Consider the following 24,036-nt stretch of genomic DNA (forward strand, 5'->3'; position numbering starts at 1 on the left):
AATAATACGTTGACTTGTTGATTGACCCGAATTTCTTGGCTACACTCAGGGTCTATATTGGCCAATCTGCGTTCCATTTCCCCTCTGTTCCTTGCCATTATCCCGCCTACACATTTCACCATCCCTACCTTTTGCTCCTGTAAGATGTAAGCTTCTGTTAGGATAGTATTCCAAAGTCTCCCAACCTTCAACTTGCTTTCAAACGTACCAGCTGGTGCTCCATTTCCCTTCAAGAGCTTATGCTCCTCCTTCGTCAAATGTCTTGATCCACCCATGTGAGAATGTTTACATTTCATTAGATGGGCTTCTTTTTTCCTCTTCCCTATAAAATATCCCAAATAAAGTCGCCCGATAGAGAATATCTGCCCTGTTAAGACTTCTCCATCATGTCTTGCAAAATTTAATGCACGTAATCAATTGTCTGTTTCTCAAAAATGTATATAGCTAAAACAAACACCGTTTGGGCAAACTAAGTGAAACAATGAAAGTTCATGTTGTGGCTAGTAGTGGTGTAACAGTGTAAGAAATATCCATTATCTTGAAATGGTATTACTGTGTTTAACATCATAATTTTTTGGTATTTCTGGAACCAATTGATCAAGGAATTAAGTACGTATATTATGTAGAAACTTACCACTTACTGCATACCACTTTTTTAATGTTGGTAATTGGCCTCTGCTAAATACTATTTCTAATGTTTATCATAAGTTGTAAAATATAAGCTTTCCTACAACAATAATAACTTACGGTGTTGCTCCAGTCTGCTGTTGGATAGTTTCAGCAATATTTTGATCAGAGTACAGGCCAATGGGTGAATTAAACTGCTTGTGGACAATCTGTATGGGTAAAGAAGTACTTTTCTTAGCAGATTAGATTAAGAATAAAACTATTTTCCAACGAGTACCAGGAATTTCATGGATGCTTAACATTCCTCGTATATTTTTGCTTGATATTTTCTTGAAACCCATACAGATTAGCAATTACACCCCTATGGGTTATGAAAGTTTTGGGCAATGATTGTACTGGCTACTTCTGTGATTTGACTAGGACCAGTTTTTTTAGTGAAGTACAAAGTTAATAAGGAGACCCACTAAACATAAGTCCTTTAAAATAAAACTAATACTGTTTCAAAAAATATTTGTTGCCACACCTGTCAATATATTGTCCCAGGGCACTGAATGCACCCCCAAGCAATTTTTTTAGCAGAACTCATGGCAGAGCTACACAGTAAAGATCAGAATTGTCAAAAATCCAACCATAATCTGGACCCAACAAGGTTTAACTTCAGTGATGTTATGGGAGCTGGTGTGGCAATGGCTAGGCCTTAAAATCCACAAAGCTTAATTTAATTTATCATATTTGCATCTATATTGTGAATGAAATATTTGGCTCTCTCTGTCTTGCCTTGGCATGTAAGATGTTTTCTTTTTTTCCTCCTGAATGAGTCTGCCTTATTATTTTGAAATTCTAATATTAATATTTAAGGATGGTTATAGAGTGATGGCCTTTCTGGTTGCTATTAAGAACTGTGGAATCATTTTTCTTACCTTAGGGCCATTCATGTCTTGACCAGCTACCCTATCAATAACAGTACCAGCCACCTGTTGGAAAAATCAAAATATGTCATCAATTAATAAGTTAACTCATGAATTGATTCCCCTCGCTACCTGTGAGGTATTTATTTTCTTTGAAGTACCGACTACATCTAAAAATTAGTATTTTAGGAGGTGTCTACTATAGTCTTAAGTGAATTTTTAAAATATATAATCAATGAAATATCTGCTTTGCAGTAGGTGCTTAATGAAGAGTTGTAGGTTATCTAGGTTACCAAATTTGTTTGTTTTCCCATGTTGTCTGCACATCTGTGATTTGCCACATCACCCATAGGTCATGATCAGTTTCAAAGATCAATTATTTGCGTCAGCAAAAATCCACTCCCCTTGAATTTTCAGGGGGCGATATTTGCCCTTTGCAGCCCCCTTGATCAAGCATCACATAGACTTGGTTTAATGAGCCAATGGTCTAGCTGAATTTCTCTAATTTTTGACCTTTTGATGTATTTTATTGTCAAAAGTAAGGAATTTGAGGCTAAACTAATTAATAGATCTTACAAACTCAGTTATGTAGAAAAAAAAATAGAATTTCAGCTGCAAATTAGAGGAAAACAGGCACATAGGAGTGAATATGTGAGGTATGGAAGAGATCAGGAAAAGATGCATTCATGAATAAGGAAGAGCTAGCTGATTCGAGTATCTTCTTGTAAATTTAGAAAGAACCAGCTAGTGAGGAGCATTTTGCTGTGAGCAGTGTGGCAGAGCAATTTTACAAAGAGAAGGCTAGTGGCAGGTATAGGTGGATTTATGGGGGTGCACTGGGGCATGTGCCCCAGACCCCCCCCCCCAGGGGCTTAAAAACAGACTAGATTTTTAATATGGTTATCATTATGTAATTTTGTTTTGTGCATTACGAGGCCTCAATAATGTATTATAATATTAATAAATTTCATATTAAAAATAAAGATAATATTTCATACAGTAATTGTAGTATGTTGTTTTTAATCTCAAATATGATAAGACCGTTTGATTGTCAGACCCTTGTACTCTCCCCAAAAGAAATCCTGAATCTGCACAGAATAATTAAGTAAGTTATCCTCATATTTGGCAAAATGCTAGCTAGAAAACAGCTGGAGTAAGCTTACTCCAAAGGTCAAGCCACAGTTTCACTGAATTAAGATTTAGTATTTGATTGTGCTCATATTGTCTGGACATCATTTGCTCCACCAAAGCATACTCTTCTGGCTAGCTAATGGAATCAATTCCTTAACGAATTATTAGAAATGAAAAGACCAATTTATAAGCGCGAGTTCTTTTGCCTTACTGCATCCATGCCTGTCGGATATTCTGGGAAGATTTCTATTTAGTCTGGCGAGAATGAACTTCATTTTACCAGTTCCATTCGAACATTGACTTTTATCGACTCATCCTTTAGATTTTTTTTGATAGCACTGTGGGTAGAACCTCACTTTTTCTCCAACTACTTTATGGAATTAGATGGCTCTAATCTTGAGTGCTGTCACCGGAGACATTATATACACTTGAGGTTTGTTACGATTATTAAGCTGTAGTAAAAACGGGACATAGATTTAACGACTTGTTAAAATGCAGTTTAATTAATAGAATCAAAATTCAATCAAATGTAAAATATTTAAAGCTTTTTTTAATATAAATGCAGATACCAATTGTGTGGATTTCTTTAGGTAGTAGTGGTGGAAAATTTTTAATTCAGATTTAGACTCTATTTTCTTTATCAAAGGTAATGAACGAGAGTCCATGTGGAATGAATTATCATTTAAAAGTAATACGGTGTGCGAGCGATTGTCGGTAATTTAATAAGTATAAGGAGGGTTTGAATTTTGTGGAAAAAAGGTATTGGAAATCGATGTTAAAAAATGGCTTCGATTTCTTCATCAAATTCTAGATTTGGTTAATACCTGATGTGTACTGAACAAAAAAAAGTTTTTCTCAAAAACTTACAGCCGTATTAATTTTTTATTAATTTTTTGTCGTTTTAAATGGATACTTTCGTTTAAAAACGCAGTTTATTAATTTATTTCATTTCTACAATGGTAAAGACACCGAATATGACGCTGTGAAAATGGGTTCGAATCCGATAAGAAGTAAATAGCTCAAAAGCGAGAATTTTCACATTAGCGAAATTTATCGCTCGTTTTGATGTGTAGGTGATGTTTAGATTGTACCTTTTCCATTTTTATTGTAACATCTAACATTGTTTTTACGCCGATTTTTGTTGATCGTAATTTTTCCTCCGCGCTGAACATTGGGAGAGTATTATGTCATCCCTCGTCCTTCTCAAAATCACTTACTACATTAAGCCAAGAAGCTATTTATATCCATGTGTATCAGGGTGAAAAAATAATAAATCCGATCTGGGCTTCGTGGAGTTCGTTGATCTCTTTGGCAGTCCAAGCGCCTCTAATAACACTTTTCCCTTCCCTTCTCGCCCAATATATAGAGGCCAACCCTTCCCTCATCTCTCTGCTCTTCTCGCACTTATTACCATCCCTTTCCGTCCCACCCCTAGTCCGGAGCGCTACTCTTTGTACCATTTTCCAATATTTATAATATTCCTAATCAATATTTCGTCCATCTGTTGCAAGCGTTGAAGGAAGACGATACTGCTGCGTGGGGGATTTCACTTTAATTAAAAGTCTGTAGTTTTATATCGGAATAATTTGCCCTCCAATCAAATGATTTTATTTAAAAATGAAACGGAAATATATCCTCATAACAGTTAATCATTCCCGACCGGTTTCAACGCTGGCTCGTCATGGCAATATTCGCTGCTAAAAAAAGGAGATTGTGCGAGGCCTTAAACAATCGCGTACCTGCGTTAAAACCGGACAAGCATCGATAAATGTCTTGTGAAATATTAAAAATTTTAATCATACGCTCTCGTTTAAATTCTACGAAGTTGGGTTGTCTACTTTTTAATTCAAGATTATCAATATTTTATTGCGTAAGGATAAACAATTACGTTCCCTAATACCGCCGAGGAATATTGCGTTTTCATTTTTATTTCCATGGCCTCCCTTAAACTGTGTTTTATTTCCTGTTTTGGCTCAAATAAATAATACCCGAAAACACAACACCCCCTTACAATGATTCTATGCTTCTGGAAATGAACTAAGTACGAGAATTCCTTTTGACGAAAGTGTGCTGATACTCGACCGAATTTGAATTTGTACCCTTCTTGGTCGACAAACCCATATATAATGCAGCATTGAAAAAAATTTAAATACTAATTATGAGGAAATATATGCAAGAGGAATGTGGTGATGAGGAGCAAGATATCGCATTGGTAGCTCCTATAATATTTCGCGCGGTTTTCCAAAATCGAAAATTACTATATTTGGCTTTATTCTGTTTTTAAACTCTGCTTTCATCGTTCTACAGGAATGCAGCTGGATTTTCCAGACAGCTGCCATCTTCCAACGAAGATAACTATAGATGATGTCACTCCCCTTTTGTTTTTGCCTTTTTTTAGCGGCATTCAAATTTCGACTATTTGGCTATTTCTATCCTACAAATTAGGCATCACTTCTATCTTGGGCTGTGATTGCTTCGCTGTGCTACAAGTCCTTTGTCTATCCTTTTAAAAAATCTGACAGTTCTCCATTGCGCAAAGGTATGAATGCGAGACGGAAAAATGGACCCTTATAATTTTGCATCACTCGATTTGCTACGCGAATGTATGTGCTGAGATTGTACTTATTAGTTACGCAAAAAGGCGATTTACCTTGTATTTCCTGCTGTGCGTTACGCAGAAACTTCTACTGAGGAAATCATTGCGAAACGTTATGAATTCTGTTCGTTCCTCATTAAACTCTTTGTATAAAGTTTTTGAAACGTTGAAAGATGTCATACTAGCGATTTTCTTCAATCTTTTGTATGATCTAGCACCTTGTGAAACGGGGTTATTGAGGACCATTAGCAATTGTGGAATGGATGACAAAAACTTCATATTATATATTGTAGCATATAGTCAACATATGCTTTAATTAACGATGATTGATGTTGAAAAACAAAATTAAGGTGCATAGTATGTGGATAATTCACATATTTTCCTTCCTTTATGGCTGAGCGTAGCATTATTCCCCTTGAATTCCGGCCATTTGCTTTTATAAAATTACAGAAATATTTGAACGATTAATGAGTGGTGTGGAAGAGAATAGGATTTTTAGGCATAATGAAAGGGAATAGATCTTATTGTGAATTGAAGAGTCATGTCCATAGAGGGAGGTGGGGGGACAGCCAGAGTACCTCTTACGGCCCACGCGCAGTGGCAACTTAAACAAAGCAACTATGTAGTTGCTTTGTGGAAGTCCCAATGAAACACACGGAATTGACTGTGGCCCCGCGCACGGGCGATTTTTTAGTTGCCTCAACTGCCGTGTGTTTCATTGGGACTTCCTCAAAGCAACTAAATGGTTGATTTATAAAAGTTGCCAGTGCGCGGGGGCCCTTAAGGGGATTGGGTTGGTGTGGTGACTGGAGTGTTGGCTTCCTATCCTGGCGGTGGCAGATAATTTTCAGAGACTGGCCGATCCCTGCTTGAATATTGGGTGGAGGATATTTGAAGCGCAATACTCCGTCCGTCGGATGGGACGTTTAGCCGTGGCCCCCTTGGCGCCTTTCGTTAAGAGCTGGACAATGCCGACGCCGGGTATCTCTCCACCCTTCCTTACCTACCCTTCTCTCATGATACAAATGACCTCAGCTGTTGATCGCCTCTCACAAATACCATGCCTCCTAGGATCCATTAATTACGCGAGGTGATTTTTACGGTTTTTGGACACCCTTCCCCCCATAGTGATATATCGTGAGATATAGCTCCACGACATAGGCGGGTTTAGGAGGGGAACTTGCCTTGTACTTGCCTTACCAGACACTTAAAAAATAGACTACATTTTTAATGCGGTTATCATTAAGTTCGTTTTATTTTGTGTATTACGGAGCCTCATTCGTTTAATTTAATATTAACAACTTTCATCTCAAAATAAAGAGAATATTTTACACAGTAACTGCTGTATTTTGTTTTTAATCTCAAATATGAGATGGCCTGTAAGACCCTTATGCCCCCCTCCAGAAAAGAATTCCGATTCCGCCCCTGCTGCACCTCCTTCCCCTCCCGCTAATCTCACGTGAGATTGTTTAAATTATGTTTCTTCCCTGTAAATACATTGTAAATCTATCTTTCATTACATTGGATTTATTAAAAAACCAATTTGTTTAATTATTTTTGTTTAATATTAGTTACGACAAGCATTTAATATTACTGAGATGATAGACACATTTTTACACTGTATTCTTGCGGAAAAAAATTACGTGATACTTGCTAGGACCCCTCCTCTCCCTTACGTGAGATTGGATGAGAATTGGCTTGACCCCCTCTAAACGCCTCACGAAATTATCGGATGCACCCTTATATACTCCATAAAAACCTACCTTAATCGCTAGAATAATTTAATTAAAAAAATCTCTGTAGGTTCTGGACTAAAAGCATTTCGTTCCTGCAGTTCCTCCCCCGCTGAATTCTCTCTCTTTCGTGGTTCGTCTTCGCCGTTTTCTCCATCCCTCCCCTCCCTTCCCCCTGCCACCCGCGTACCCTAGAAATAGCAAGCGAGAAATACACCCCCTTTCCGCATGTGTGCAACCTCCCATTCCCCCTCTTCCTCTCCGCCACCGCTTCGGCCCGTCCAAATTTCCTCCGCCTCCCTCCTTCCTCATCCCTTTCATCTTCTCCCACGCCCTCCTTTATAAACTCCGAATATTATGCCGTCAAAATTCATGGAGCCACACTGGTCTGGCGAAGGAGTTCCTTGACTCGCAAATTTTGAGCTTTTCGTGCATGTTAAAATCTTGAATCTTTTCTTCCGGTTAGTGATCTATTCGAATTTCAACGGTTCATCGAGAGATATCTAGTGTGTCTACTGTGTCAACAACGGGCTTGTGAACAAATTTAAATAAAGAAAACAAAGAAGTTCTTTTTGTCATTATAGGAACTACTTATTTGCTCCAATATAATATTGCTTCAGGTGAAAAAATTATTTAAAAAAGTAGAAGATTTAAAGCGAGTATGAAGACGGTAAGAACGGGGAATTATGGGAAATGACGTCACAATTCATACTGCATGCAAGGCATACAGGTATTTCACGACAAAGTTGCCACGTTCCATAATTGTTCGACGCGGTATATGTTGTGAGTATCTAATCAATTTAATGTCAGCCTGAGAGGATTCTAAACAACACGAGGACCTTCACGTTTTTGTAATTGAATCTAAATATTCGCTTCCAGGCTGATTTGGCGCGATAAAAGGAAATATGACATCAAAACGTCGGTGTTTTGAGTTATTCTGGCCTAAAAGGGAAAAAGATGCCGATGACTTTTCTTTAAGAGTCATTGTTGGTAGAAAGTCACTTAACGAAAAGCACAAAATTATCATGAGATAAAACTTCCCTTTGGACGTAAATTTTGAAATCCATGATAGGAGTTTTCTTTTACGCATTTTAGAGGTAAAAGATATTTGTTGCTCGCGATAAAATTTAGTTTCATTTGACTCAGCTTTGATGGCCAAATGGCGATGGTAGTGGCCTGAAGATTTGTAGTTAATGTGCTCTACTTAGTATACTATTTATTGGTGGGATAACCCAATCATGGCGTTTGAAAACATGAATTAAAGTAACATCGTTAAACTTTATTGTATAATTCTCTTTCGATAGCATTGGCGTCCTGCATTCCCGAGAAATGGTATTTTTTAATATATAGCTCGGATTAACTCTAATACTTGGAATGATAGGGAATTTTGGCATTTAAAGTTGATACTCCAATTTTACTTTATTTAATTGCCTTATGTTTATGGTAAGTTTCTGGTACTAAGTTTCGAATGTAAGTCAATATAATACCGTGTTTTAAAGGGCAAATTCAGGAACTCTATTGGTTTTTCGCAAAATTTTTACAACCGTTAAAGCCAGCTATTTGAGAGCTATCTTCCATGCTCCTATCTGGAAGCACCATTTGCATCCAGACGTCTGTGACGAGGAGATTCGAGAATAGCTCAAACGACGCCTGTGTTTGAGTTATCGCTTTTGCCCTTGAATTACCATTGGAACTGCCTCAAGGAGGCTGGTTTCCGATACCGGTAAAATTAGGGAGAGCATTCGTTCTCGTTTCATCAGTAAACGGTCCCCTCCATGGTAGATGCTGTCATCGATTGGATGCCTCCGTAACTATTTCTTCAAAAGTTAGACGTAGTCGTATATAACGAAGCGAAAAGCTTAATTGAGAAGACGGAAATAGAATGACTTGAGATGACAGAGCGTGCAAGAGGCAGTTTATCACCTCTCAAAAATTCTCTTGACTCTAGATTGGTGGTTGAAGAGAATCATATGATAAATATAGGCTGAACTTAAGGAGATAAAAATTGCTCTGATATGATCTCATTCACGAACGCTAGTTACCTAACATATTTCCAATAACTATGCCAAGTTTAGATGCTAATTATAACGTTTAGTGTGAGGGTTCGAGGCTGAGAAAGCGTTTTGATGACCATTTAGTTCGTATTTATGGATATAATTACGCTTTATATTGTTAGTAGTTCCAGTTTTCATATTCACGAATCTCTAGTCCTAATATTTGTGATCATTCTGCAAGTTCGTCTTGAGACATAGTGAAAATTACCTTGTGCAAATACGAATGCACAACAAATTCATAAACTTGAGGCGGGAAAACAGCACTCTAGATTTCATACATGCCAGACGTCGCGAATTTCTGCATGCATCATAGTGAACGTAAAGAACTGCCGCGCTTAAAACGGCTCTCTAGACCGTTTTAAATGGCGTTATTGAACGAAGTTAAGAGATTGCATTTCAAAATGCATCGTAAAAAGACTTGGATTGCGTAAACGCATGCGCAAAGACATGAGTTCAAAGTGGAAAAGAAGCCCCTGGCTCTAATTCTAAAACGATTGGACGCCCGATCGAGTTAAACGTGTTGAAGTTTGTAAATTGTGTATTTCCGTGCCCCGTGTGAAGCGTCCATAAAGAGATTGGGCTGAGAATATTATTCGGTTGTATGGGGGTTATGATAGGGTCAACGCCAATTATTCCTATCAAAAATAAGTTTCAGATCTGAAATTAGTCGATATGAGATGGAAACGGTGAGGAAACAGCAGTTATATCAGATAAGATTGCATGGTACGGGGTTTCCGTCCGTCATGCGACCTACCCTTTTGGCACATTGTGTCAACCCCATGTATACCAACCAAGTCACTTGCAAACTGCGTACGAGAACGCTACGGTTATGAATATAAAGGAAACACTATTGGAGTAGTACGCTAATGTATGGACACCTATCCAACCTCAGTCCTGGCCCAAAATTGCCGAACTTTGGTTCACCTGCGAGAACCTGTGGGTCAATGTGGCTCTAGGCCCTTGTACTGTTCCAGATGAAATAAACCAGCTAATTATCTGTTCCATATTTGACTTGACTGATTTTAGATCTGATTTTTACTGAACAATGGATTGAAATGTTTAGTAGTGTATTGCTTAAAATGAGCTTTTTTAAGCATTGTTTTTTTTGCAATCATGGCTCACCTTCTGCCTCATCATAGCGTCATGATCGAAGTGTGATGGTGGAGCTCGGAACATGGGGTTCGGGTGGTGTCGCAAGTATGAAGACGTTGTCGGTGCGAGATCCTTCTTCGTCTTGGCGCCAGGCAGTACCAGGGGTGTCGTGCGATATGGCTGAAAGGGAAAAGAAAAACAATGTCAGTAAGGCTGTGGAAACAATAAAAGTGCGAAAAGCACTGAGAAGGCATATTAAAATTACGAAAATCCTCAAGCAAAGCTATTGAAACGTAGGCATTATTTATTCATAGGTTCATATGGGCCGCAAAAACTTCTCCAGGAGCAAAATTTTTAAAGACAGTGATTCTCGCTCCTCTACGTTTTTTGGGAAATTTTTTTACCAATTTACATCAAAATTGTCCTTTCGGCTAAGAAATGATGAAACCGCTTGGTCAATAATAGGGTGATAAAAATACCGCTCAAAACTTAATTAGCAAAAGTATAACTGTCAAAAGTATTATTAAAACAAATTAGCGAAATGAGTATAAAATATTAACACATTTTAGATGCATCAATTCCTAGAATAGAAATTTTCAAGCAAAGTCTCCATTTCTTGGGACCCAACATATATTGTGCGTTGTATTAATGAATAACTAATGCAAGGAATTAATATAATTATGGAAAAGGTGTAATAAATTGGTTATTTACCATTGATGATGTATCTAGTTTGATTAAATAATGTAAAGAATGTCAGCGTCTTAGTTTAGCGCTTTTATGTATTAAATTAATTTGAAAAATAAAATTTGTTTGTACAACTCTTGAATTTCTTTTGTAACTGCAGGCATTGAGACTCCTTTGTTATATCTGTATTTGAACGTGTGATGCACATCCCAAGCATCCAAAGATGAAACGAGTCGGTAACCCCAAAACGGAATCTTATTTTCACTGCGGTACGTATGTTCCAAATACTATATATCGATGGCTAAGTTCTAACAACACGTATCTCAACATTTGGCCGGTCTGATTTAATATTGCTAATACTGTCAATAAAAAATAAAATTCAAGCAAATAACAACTCTTGTTTGCAATTGTATGCTTATTTTTCAGTTTGATGCATTTTTGGTTTTTAATTTCAATTAAAATTAGGTACATACAATAAAAAATTAACAGCTTTTTTGCCCTCCTGAAAAGTTGCTATTTTTGAGATACATGTTGTTAGAACTTATGTACTACTAAAATTGTATTTATGCGTAGAGTAAAATATTGTTACCTTATATAATCTAGTGCCGTTAGGAGAACTGGCAATGATGTGCGAGCATTAATAAGCGTTTGAAGCAGTGCTTCCTAATTGCAAAATTGCTGGAGTCTCTTTCATGAATGTAGAATATACGATATGATACAGTAATTTCATAATTAAGTAATTATTGGATTGAATCACATATTCTCAGGCTTAGGAGATTTATTCTGTACCTCACACTAAAGTGTTGTAACTTTAACTCAGCCTGAGGAAATCTTACCGTGATATTAAGTACCTGTGCATAAAAATAAGAAATCATATCATGATTTGAAAGTTTCTGTTGGTGGTTCTATAAAATTCAAATTCCGTGGATATCCTGCAAATGAAAATTATGCATTGATTCCAAAAATTTTAAATTACTTCACGCTGTTATGCTCGCTATTACTGCTTTCAGTCGATTCTTCTTTGTAGGATGATAGAAGTCTTGAAAATCTCTATCGTAACAGGCTCAACTTTGTGGAGGTTCATTCTAATAAATAAAAGCGAACAAACTATGTATAAATCCACCAATTTATTTTTGTGGTACTACTAGTTTCGACGCAGCGGCGTCATCATCAGGTACAAAGGCTATAAAGAAACAAACATCCTTATATATCATGTGGTATCGGGAGGAAGAAGGTAGGTGGAAGGGGTGGCTGGGAAATCTGAGGTGTGTGATTGGGCGTTGTGGGAGGGTGGTGAGAGCTGGAGAGGGGTGGTGTGTGGAAGACCGTTGGTCGGGAGTAACGGAAGGTTTTTGGTGACTAAGGTAATGACGGGGGTGTCCGTGGGAGTGGGGGAAGGGGAAGGATTATGGGTTGTTGGTTTTTCCGTGAGGTTCAGGGAGGCTATTAGGAGGGGGGAAAGGTTCTCAAAAAGGATATCATTAAGAAGGGGACGTTTCTTGATGAGTCTTCTAATCTCCAACTCTTCTAGCTTGTTCATTCTTCTGCCTTTTTCCTCCCTGTGCAGAATTTTTGGCATGAAATCACTGTTGTGGTTCTCCTCCCACAAGTGCTTAGCAAAGTGGGATTGGGAGAGGTTACACGTCCGAAAACTCCTCTTGTGTTCCTCCGCTCTCTTTCGGAAAGTGCGGCCCGTTTGTCCGATATACGCTGCAGTGCAATCATTACATTCCAATAAATAAATGCCACTATTGTCCAATGGGTCACTCCTTTCCTTAGTGTTATTAAATAATCTTTTCAGGTTGTTGTTGTTATAAAAAGCAATCTTGTACAGGTTTTTAGGGAAAAGGTTGCTCACTTTTTGTGATAAAACACCGTAGAAAGGTAGCTTTCTCCACTTAAATTTTTCCTCCTTTGAGTCCCTTTGCCTGAATAACATTTCTTGTGCTCTTAGGGAGCGTTTTTTTACGAGTATTTTATCCACAAGAGATCTGTTATAACCATTCGTTGTTGCTATTGCTTTGATCGTTTCCAATTCCTTATTGAAGTTCTCTTCCGATAGGGGGATATTAAGAAGTCTATTTATCAAGAAGTGAAACGTCGACAACTTTTGGGAAATGTGATGGCGGGAGTCACTGGGGATTACATGATCAGTGGTGGTGGTTTTTCTAAAAATAGCAAATTCAAAACACTTAGCACTTTTGGAAACAGTCACATCAAGGAAATTCAACTTACCACTCGCTTCTTTTTCACATGTGAATTTGGACGGGCACCGAAAGACAATTAGACATTTTTTTAACAAGTTTAAACAACCAGTGTGACAGAATTAAATTCACATGTGAAAAAGAAGCGAGTGGTAAGTTGAATTTCCTTGATGTGACTGTTTCCAAAAGTGCTAAGTGTTTTGAATTTGCTATTTTTAGAAAAACCACCACCACTGATCATGTAATCCCCAGTGACTCCCGCCATCACATTTCCCAAAAGTTGTCGACGTTTCACTTCTTGATAAATAGACTTCTTAATATCCCCCTATCGGAAGAGAACTTCAATAAGGAATTGGAAACGATCAAAGCAATAGCAACAACGAATGGTTATAACAGATCTCTTGTGGATAAAATACTCGTAAAAAAACGCTCCCTAAGAGCACAAGAAATGTTATTCAGGCAAAGGGACTCAAAGGAGGAAAAATTTAAGTGGAGAAAGCTACCTTTCTACGGTGTTTTATCACAAAAAGTGAGCAACCTTTTCCCTAAAAACCTGTACAAGATTGCTTTTTATAACAACAACAACCTGAAAAGATTATTTAATAACACTAAGGAAAGGAGTGACCCATTGGACAATAGTGGCATTTATTTATTGGAATGTAATGATTGCACTGCAGCGTATATCGGACAAACGGGCCGCACTTTCCGAAAGAGAGCGGAGGAACACAAGAGGAGTTTTCGGACGTGTAACCTCTCCCAATCCCACTTTGCTAAGCACTTGTGGGAGGAGAACCACAACAGTGATTTCATGCCAAAAATTCTGCACAGGGAGGAAAAAGGCAGAAGAATGAACAAGCTAGAAGAGTTGGAGATTAGAAGACTCATCAAGAAACGTCCCCTTCTTAATGATATCCTTTTTGAGAACCTTTCCCCCCTCCTAATAGCCTCCCTGAACCTCACGGAAAAACCAACAACCCATAATCCTTCCCCTTCCCCCACTCCCACGGACACCCCCGTCATTACCTTAGTCACCAAAAACCTTCCGTTACTCCCGACCAACGGTCTTCCACACACCACCCCTCTCCAACTCTCACCACCCTCCCACAACGCCCAATCACACACCTCAGATTTCCCAGCCACCCCTTCCACCTACCTTCTTCCTCCCGATACCACATGATATATAAGGATGTTTGTTTCTTTATAGCCTTTGTACCTGATGATGACGCCGCTGCGTCGAAACTAGTAGTACCACAAAAATAAATTGGTGGATTTATACATAGTTTGTTCGCTTTTATTTATTAGAAGTCTTGAATTTTTTCACTCAAGCTCTGGTGATTGGAAATGTACTATTTTGTGTTAGGATCGTCGGGTTGGTTTGAAACCCTGTCGCACAGCGGTCGTTGCCATGTGAAGCGAATTCAGTTGAATGGGAGATAAATTCTGTGTGGCTGGAGTTTGTTTACATTCCTTCCCGATGCGTTCACTTTTGATTATGATCGCGAAAGGTTTTTTGGCGGAGGATCAGAATCGAAAAAGAGGCCGAAGTGAACACACAAACTTACAAGTCAATGTCCTCGCTGATCGTTTCATAAGGTTGAAGGAACTGCTTGAAAAAGATGTCAGTAAGATTACAGCGGAAGGGGTGGTAGGCATAATATCTATGCTCTTGTTATGAAGTGAATAACTTATTGGTTAATGAATGTCTGACCAGGAATTATTTAATATTATCATCGCTGTTCAACAATCCTAAGATATGGTTGGCGCATCGCTCCAATCAATTTTCCTGTCAACTAATTGTTTCAAATTTACGCTTATGTCCGATTATGTTGTTCTGTCTTCTTATCGAGGTTTTCACGTGGCTTTCCTTCCCTCCTACTCTACATAGAACTTCCTCATTACTTATTCCGTCATTATCATCATCACTCTTCCTCATTGCTTACCCATTTGATCCTCATAATTTTTCTGTAGCACCACATTTTGAATGCCTCCATCTTTGATATCTCTCTCCGATTTTTTTGTGGAATGTTCTCTTCGCCTGGGCTATCCTGATGATAATTACTTTCTTGCTTCTTCCATCGGTAGTTATTCTGCCTTCAAAATTCATTTCACCCATTCCGGATTTTGTTTCCCTATTTTAATGTTAGCCATGACTTCTTCTCTTATACTGACAGCTAATACCTTAATTTGAATTATTTATATTCAATTAAGTTTATTTTAAGGATACAAATCCATAGAATATTCGTCTCTTTCCAGTTTTTTCTTCAGTTGTATTTTAAAATCGATTAGATTGTTCGGAAGGGTTTAGATATTCTATTCTGATTCTTCTACTTTTTCCAGCTTCCTCTGCGAGATTGGAGCTGTAAACTTGAGGCATATTCCTTGAGTCACGTTCGACAATGCTGAGCTGCAGTTCGACGGCATCAATTTTCATCGTATCCATTAAACTTCTTGGGGTAGCAGAGACTAGTCATTGACATGAAGGGGTGATTTTTCCGTTATTCTTCTGCAAGTTTTACACTTAATTGCTTGAGTTTGGTATGTGTGTATGTTTTTTGTCTGTGCAGTTTTATTTTGTTTGTGTTTATCTGCTTCGGCTGTTGGACAAGTTACTGATCTGTGCTTTGTGATAATGCTTGTGTGCTGGCATGCATTGTGTCGTATAGTGTGTGTTATATTTTCATTTGGTTCCAAAAGTGTTATTTGTTCCAATAGTTTATGTTAGAGAAAAGTGTTATTTGGTGTTAGTGAGTACCTGTGTTTAAGTGATGTTCAAGCGAAGAGGAAACGTTGAACGTAGCTGCGCCACAAATAAGGTGGATAATCCTTAATTAAAGGTAAGTTATGCCATTTATGTTATTAAAGTTTTCCCTGGCTATATATCTAAGATATATAGCCAGATATATATATAACAGTATACAAGTGTATCATTCTTAACTTCGTGGATAATCGTTAACTTCAGTCTCAAATGTAAAAAAATGCTTTAGAGCATTGATATCATGAACTTGCTTCCTCTCTCCTGATTTTAATATGGGCAATCATAGTGGTTGTACTACGTTGTCCCTTGCGAGTTCTTATTTTTGAAGAAATTCATTTTAGTGGAGGTAGGCGGGCGGCTTGACCGCTAGATGAATTATTCTCATGATTAAAGATCTCTTACGGCCAACAATTCCTCCGACAATAGGTTATTTTTTATAATTTATAATGGTTAAATTGCGTTAGTAATAGTTCTAATCCTTTAAGGGAAGGTGTTTATTTTTGTTTTTTTTTTGTCGTGCAGAGATGAAATGGTGACATAGGCAGCCTCACTTTTTTGATTTTCTGGATTATATAAAAAAAGGCATTTCACATCTTTACGTCAATTATTAGATTACGATTATTAGACAATGATTAATGCAGCCAATTTAAAAGTTGTTAGACTACAGAACAATTTCAACGAAAAGAAAATTTTAATATTTATCTTTAAGTTGCATAGATTTTTCGAATTATTTTGGTTGGAAGCAAAGTTTTTTTTTATATACGTAACGTGGGATGGAATGAACAGTACCGTATTCTCATGAAGAATAATAACATTCCCGAGCTTGATGTCTAAAGATTGCCATTATACATCTGAAATGATATCACACTGAGTGTATGCTATATGTTAGAGAAATGCAAAGAAATTTTGATTTTAGGATGAGTAATGTTTAGGGCCTTTTGAACGGCTATGATATAAATGCGTTAGTTTTATAATTCTTATGTAATTTTAATATAATAGTAAACGTGATTTTATTTTTTTAATTTCATAACATAACGGTAATTTACATAAATTTAAGGCTCTTGAAGGCCTTGAAATGAGAAAGATAGTTACAGATCTTCAGCCACTAATTACTGTTTCATGTTTATTTCTTTGTCACAGTGGATTATAGTGTACGCGCGAATCTCCATGGTAAACCTACTCAGGCGTTTTACCCCACATCTTCCATTGTTTTGTGGCTTAAAATAACTGCGGACAATATTTTCTTTTCTTGAGGACAATTGCACACCTTCGAATCGAGCGCCATATTTGTTCATTTGCGGGAACTATAGTATTCATTATAGTTTTTTAGAATTTCATTCCACAAAGTTACTATACCTATTATTTCAATTGTTTCTCTAATGTACTTTTCAGGTAGGGTCTCATCGGTGGACTGCCTACCAAGAAGAAGAAGAGCCTCTGCAAAGGTAGGGATCATCCTCACAACGGAGAGCCCCAAAACAATATCTGGATCTGCAATCATTGCGTTTTAACGATTGAAACGCACGATGCATTTTGCTTTTTATAATGGAGGATGATGTTCTGAGATAAAAAAAATAGTAAGGAAATGACGCTTGGATTTTGGATTGTTTTATCCTGGCTGTAGAGGAGGATGCTTGAGTCGTGGTTTTTCAATGAAACGGCATGAATTTCGGTGAAGAATATCACGATAAATCCTGAAATGGTGAACTTTGTGACAAAAAACTTGAAGACCGTGTGTATTGATTAATTTTTGATCGTATGAGGTTTTAAGAGGACGATATCGAAAAATTTCTTTGACTAGGTGTAAAGTGCTATTGGTGAGATAGAACTATGGATGGTTTTGGGCCAATAATTTGGAACAAGGAAACAGCGAAGGGGATTTACTCGCCTTGGAAGCACAATCGCAAGGAATGATAATTATGCATAGAGCGTAATGCTTTCCCCAAACCAAAACGGTTTTCATTGCAAATTGGCCGCTTCTTTGTTGAAAGGACAATATATTTGAGACAAGAAAACAGCAATCAGATATTTCTATGGCCCATTACAACCGACGGAGCAAAAGAAGTAAATCCGAGTGGAGCTGAATCAGTACCTCTTCATCTGCATAAGAATTTGGTTCCCGAACCAAGTAAAAAGTCAATTCACTATATTGTGTTGGCAGTTGGTGAAAGTGGGAGTGTGATATACAGTTTTAGCCAAAATCCAATTCCTCGTGCTTCAAGAATGTGACACTGAGAACTTTGATGTGATTTATGTCTTCTAAACATTATGCATTTTTGTTACTAAACGATGTAAGTGATGATACACTGCTCGGGGACATTTAATTGACTGCTGAGTGCAAATGATCATAATGATAGAAGGGAGAGGCCGTCCAAGTGTCATTTCTTTTGAAAGCCTGTGCTAATTTCATCCAAATTTAATAGTCATGTGCCGGATATTGCTTTGGTTATTCCGTTGTATCCATTCCCGTTCTTTTTCAGGTACGTTGTCTAATTTCAGTACTCCACCATATGGTCCGTTTCATCTACATTTTCCTGGTTCCCTTTCCAGCGTTAATGCTCCGCGATTCACTGGAGAATTAGCTTCCCTCTTGCTTCCCCAAGTGCGTGGGTGGACTTTCGTTCCTTGCGTGGGAAGATGCGAGCGAAACACGTAAATAAGCTTCGGATTCATCGCACCCTGAGCTCCCCATATCATCGCAGATCCGGAAAACATATCGCAGGTGGCAGGGAGTCGTGGCTCGATGCCATGTCACAGTTGGTCGTTCCGTTCGGAGTTAAATGAGCAGACAGGTGATACTGGACGCTCCAGGTCGAATCGGCGTTGTTTCAATTCAATAGCACCGGGTTTAATGGGGAATTCCTCCCTAAAGCCTTGTTAAATAGTCGGTATGGCATACACAAATAACTGATATAATAGGGATTTGTTACGACATTCGTTTATTAGTGATATTTTTGGGGTATGAGAACGGATATTTCAGCGGTGTGCGATGAAATTCTTCATTGCCGGTCGCTTTGGCGAAGACAACCGTATCTCTGGCACGAACGGCAGTAGTACCAGCAAAAATGTTATCTTCAACACAGCAACCGACTTGCTAGCAACCGAAAGTGAGGAATTTGATATTATAGGGGTAGTTGTAAAAATATTTTGTTACTTTATAAAAACATATATTAATGCTTACCTCCTTTTTTCCAGATTTTTTTCGTGCAGATAATTTAAAATGTTGGCTATTTATAAATGTCTTTAGAATTAATTCATACTAATTCTCTGCCACGGTTGTGAGCACTGAACGAAATAGATTACTTTCAGACTTCTGCCGAGGGAATAACTTGGATTTGAACGAATCTCTTCACGCTTCTGTGGGATATTATACCTGCCGATCTTTTATAATTATTCCTCCAATGCTTACATAATTAGAAAAAAGAGGTACGTCCTGTGGTATTTAATTCGTTTAGCATTGCAAAATGGATATAATTTTAATACAATTTCAGATATTGGCGATCCTATTGATATGAATTTGCCTTTGTGTCATGTAAAGGTAGGTTGGTATTTATTTGTTGGTATTTATGACAATGCCCTAGAAATGGATAACGTTTACGTGTAATGAATTTTATGCACTAAGTGAGAGAAGTGATTTGAGTCTGTTCATTAAAAGCAAATGACATTTCCTTGACATGTTTTCCTTCTGCTTTTCCCGTGAAGCTTTGGTTAAGGCGTCCAAAACTAACTCCATTTACTGTCGTTAAAGGGTCAAATTATAGCTTCAAGAGCGTCGAGCAGTGTGTTAAATAAGAAGGTTACACGGGTGAGAACTTTCCTCTATAGAACTAGTGGCGAAATACTTGGCGCAATTAAATATGGTGGCTCGTCTCATGGCACGAGTAGTGCGCAGTATGCCGTCTATTTTAGATAATGGTGCTTGTGAGAAGGATTAGGCATGGAAGAGTCTTAAGCTAGCGTTGAGGAAAAGTGTACGCCAGTTGCAGCAAAAATAGCTCAAAGCGAGGGCGATGCTTTCTAGTGGAAATGCATGCTCTGTAAAATTCGGTAAAGCAGAAGAAATACAGATTTTTCTGAATGTATTCCTGCTTGGCATTCGAATTTTAATTATTGCCTCGCAGCGGAAGAATATAAACGCCGGAGGAGTGTAAACGCAGCACGAATGGCTTTTAGTGAAGGCGGTTTCCCATTGCAAGGAATTTTTCACGGGAATTAGTCATTATCAATATTCTTCATCCCATAGATGTTAGAATAATTTTTCTTGTTTGAAAAACTGGAGAAGTGAAAATCCTTAGTCAAAGATTTAATATTAGGTGCATTTAAAAAAAATATTGCCTTCTAATTTAACCTTTTACGATTGTTCTGGTCATCCTTTATTCAGCCTGGCTGTTGTTTTTTTGTCACAGTTTCATGAAAGAATTAGGAAGTGTTTTCAAATTGCATTTTTGAAATTCAGCGGCCAGATTTCCAAAATAGTTATGATTCACGTAGTAAATTTTAACTTGTGAGCACCTTCATGCTATGCATCGAAATTACTTTATATATGATTTGCATCGGTGTTGTGTTCCAAACATGTCTATCGACATCAATACTCGTATAATATTGCATGTTTTAAATCTAGGTTATTCTTTAGATCTTGCAGCTGTTGGTTAACTATCTTCAACGATATTTTTATTAATTTAAGGTGGCTTTATGACCTCTTCCGGTGTGGAAATATCTTGGAAAAGGCATTTTTGATACTTTTCCTGATGAAGTCCAGTTTTTTAATCACTTCGGGGAAATTGAGACTATAGGCATGAATACACCATCGTAAAATATTTGCTGAATGTTCTACGCCTGTTTTATAATGAATCTACGTGAATAATTGCTCTGGAATGCATTTAGTTCCTTTGTTAACTTTTCGAACACAAAATATTTGCACAAGTAACCCAGAACATTTAATTTTTTGTCTACTCCTGTTTCAGTTTTCATTTTTATCCAAGTTAGGTTTGGAAGTGCATATGCAGGGTCAGTTACCTTATTCCTTTCTCATGGTCTAACCTCGTCAGTTTCATCCTCTTGATGTTTTATCCCATGTACATTTTCGATTTTTTTTCTCGGAACCGCATTTTGGTGTGTGGGTTGAAGCAGGAGTGTAATTTCATGCTGTATTTGTACCTAACAATGTACTATATGTCACTCATGTTATTTCGGATAAAACACATAAGATTCGAGCATATGTTGACAGAAGTATTTCTATTAGTTACTGAGGTATCCAGTATATCCAAGAAAATGAAGAGCTATTTCTCATATTTAAGTGTTGTCATTTATGATTTACTTCTCCTCCTCATCAATAACATTTTCTTCTGTATCATTTATTTCACAGAATTAGCTTTATTGGTTCATTATTTCCTTTGCATCTGAATTTTACGTGCGATTGACAGAAATAATACGTATGTATTTGTAATTGCTTATAAATTTTACCCTATTGTTGCTGTATCTCTTTCGTTTCTCTGAGGATTACTTTCTCAACGATTTGGGCGGTGGCTGTTTTGGCGGTGGCTTCGTGTTGTGACACCATCGTTGGTCAACTTTTCTGGCAAGCCATGTAGGTTCGTTGCGAGAGTTCTAAACGGTCTGTAACTGCTTTTGTCAAAAGCTGTACCAGGGTAACCGCGATTAAAACTTGGAAAACATTGCGCGTGGACAATTGATGGAGTTACCTTATTTGTTTCTCTATATATTAATTACTTTTATTGTGTTTTGTGAATGAAATTAGAGCTAGAATATATGCCTTGTTAATGGTTTTCGTCATTTTTGCTCTCAGCTACTGTATAGAATATATATAGAATATATACTGAAAATATTGTCATCCAACTCCTTATATCAAATGTTTCCAACTGATAGGATTCACAAAATTTTGGGTATTTTTGGGTAATTCCTGTGCCTTGGGAACAATTTTATCCTCCGCCAAAATAAATGTATCGGCTCCAGTGTTTAATAAATTTTAATGATGATAGATATTTTCTAAATATTTTTATTCTAATTTCATGGTATCATCTATTATTTCTCAGCATATTATGATCTGGAACGTGTTATTATGTTGACATATAGAGTAATACGCTGGGAAAATATAAGTTCTAATTTGATTCATGCAGTATTACATGTTCCGTTCCGGTCCACCAATATCGTTCGTGCAATCAAACGTTGTCGTTCGTGTTAATGTATCGTGTGAACAGGCCTTTATTAGAGTATAGAGGAAGTCGACATGACAGCATCAATGATCTGACGGGTACATGCGTGAATATTCGCGAGTACGAGTGTAAATGGGTTGTAACCATAATCTCCTTTCTCCCAATGGGTGGTGGTGGTCGGGGAGTAGTCTTACGAATGACTTCCCCGGCAGATTCTCTTTTTAGGAGCGGGAGGAGGGGGTTAGTGGGGGCGGGTAGGGGGGAGGAGGGGAAGTACGTCCCCAGAATAGACGCGAAGCCCTCTCTTCCCCCCCTCCACTCCCTCAAAAACAGACCTTTCCCCTCTCTTCCCTTTCCACTGTGCCGCGCCTTTCCCTAGCATCCCCCCACCACGATCCCATGACGTCACGTCTCCCATAGAAGGAACAGCGGGTGGTAGGGAGGATCTAGTGTTACATTGGCACACATCATGCGGAGTTATTTTTTTTTTGGCGAGGGGGCGTACATACGGCCCGCTCTCGCTGGCTTCTCCTCCCGCTTGGGAAGAGTCTCACATATCGGATCGGCGAAGCGAAGTCCGTGTGCTTGTGTGTGTGTGTTGAAATGTTTTGCGAAGGGGTGAACGGTCGGCGGAGGTGGACCAAGGATGCTGAGCGATGGTTGGTCGGAGGGAAAGTGATCTCGGACGCCCCTCTCTCACGTGTTTTAGGGGAGAAATGGAATAAAAAAACAGAAGACGTCACACCTGTCCCCTCTCCGACCAGCGCTAGGCAAGAATGGAGTCTTTGACGGCGTCCATAGAGGAAAACAAAGCTTAATTTGCCTAGGGTGCCCAAATAGACTAGTTCAAAGAACGAAAATACTACTAGTGGATGAAACTAGGTGACCCATGCGAGAAGCAATGAATGCATAGAATCGCCCTAACTTGACAATTGATCACAGAAAATATTCTAATACGGTCCTAAATGTGTTGTTCTTCTTTCCTCAATTGCCCTCACTATCTAATGGATGTAATCCCAGAAGAAAACCAAATACGGTCCTAAATATGATACAATTCTTTCGCGTGGAATTATTTTCGTGGAGTTCCCTGAATTTCCACAAATTAAAGTTGTTGTGTATCACTGACGTTTCAACAGACGACTCGCACATCGTCATCAGGGTGAATGAATTAATTTGAGTGAATGAAAAACGGTTTTTGTGGACTCGCGGTTTTATTTTCACTCCAAATAATACATTCACCATGATGACGATGAACGCTGAAACACTGGAAATACAGAACGATTTATTCCGTAGGACATCGTGAGACGACTTAACGAATTTAATACGGTCCCATTAAAATCAAGCAGATTTTTATTGAAAATCAAATGTAAATGCTAAAAATAAGAGATGGAACTCCATTTTTTTCACCTTAATTGTGTCATTTCTTGCACTCTCTTGCTCTTGTTCATTTTCCTCCCTATTAAGCACTTCTTCGTTATCTTACTGAACTAAATATCAGATACACAAAGTTTGTTCTGATCCATCCCCATTTAGGTCTAAATTTCTGAACGATTTGCTCTTTACTCCATGTAAGCTCTTCGTGAATCTTAACCTTCATTATAAAATATACTCAGCTCTATATGATAATGTATAACTATTATGGTACTTATATCCTCATGATTTTCGATGAAATTGTCCTCTACCTTGTTCCTTTAACGTACCACGGGGAAAATATACCGTCCTCAAATTTTCAGGGACAAGAAAGCGAAGGAGTGGGAATGAGCTTGATGATCAATTGCACGTGTTAAGTGCGAAGCTTCAAAGGAGAGCAGGGTGGGAGGGATAAAGCAGAAAAGTAATGAGTGAGAAAGAAGTCGAGAGAGGTAAATACAATGTATATTTCAAAGAATATCGAATGCACCGCCATCATACTAGGGATGAGTCTGATTTCCTCTTGGAGCAGTTGAGTGGGTGATATTCCCCCACGACCTTGGCTACTAGGAAAAGGCCGTATTTGAATTTCCCTAGCCTAGTTTATGAGGATGGACACCGTCAGAAAGGAAACCTATTTTCTGGAATAGCGATAGTGGTGGTGCAACT

General features: G+C 38.0%; 1 protein-coding gene across 4 annotated transcripts in view; it reads right to left on the minus strand.

The window, feature by feature from the left end:
- LOC124161125 (proteoglycan 4) overlaps positions 1-24,036 on the minus strand; it is a 132,891-nt gene that overhangs the window by 9,348 nt on the left and 99,507 nt on the right. For all 4 annotated transcript variants that reach the window (XM_046537349.1, XM_046537347.1, XM_046537348.1 and 1 more), the window contains exons 4-6: positions 10,172-10,321; positions 1,548-1,601; positions 748-836 (exon numbers count right to left, since the gene is read on the minus strand). In XM_046537349.1, the coding sequence (XP_046393305.1) occupies positions 748-836; positions 1,548-1,601; positions 10,172-10,321 (293 nt within the window). The remainder of the gene's footprint in view (positions 1-747; positions 837-1,547; positions 1,602-10,171; positions 10,322-24,036) is intronic.

Source organism: Ischnura elegans, chromosome 6, assembly GCF_921293095.1.
Source record: "Ischnura elegans chromosome 6, ioIscEleg1.1, whole genome shotgun sequence".
Taxonomy (NCBI): domain Eukaryota; kingdom Metazoa; phylum Arthropoda; class Insecta; order Odonata; family Coenagrionidae; genus Ischnura; species Ischnura elegans.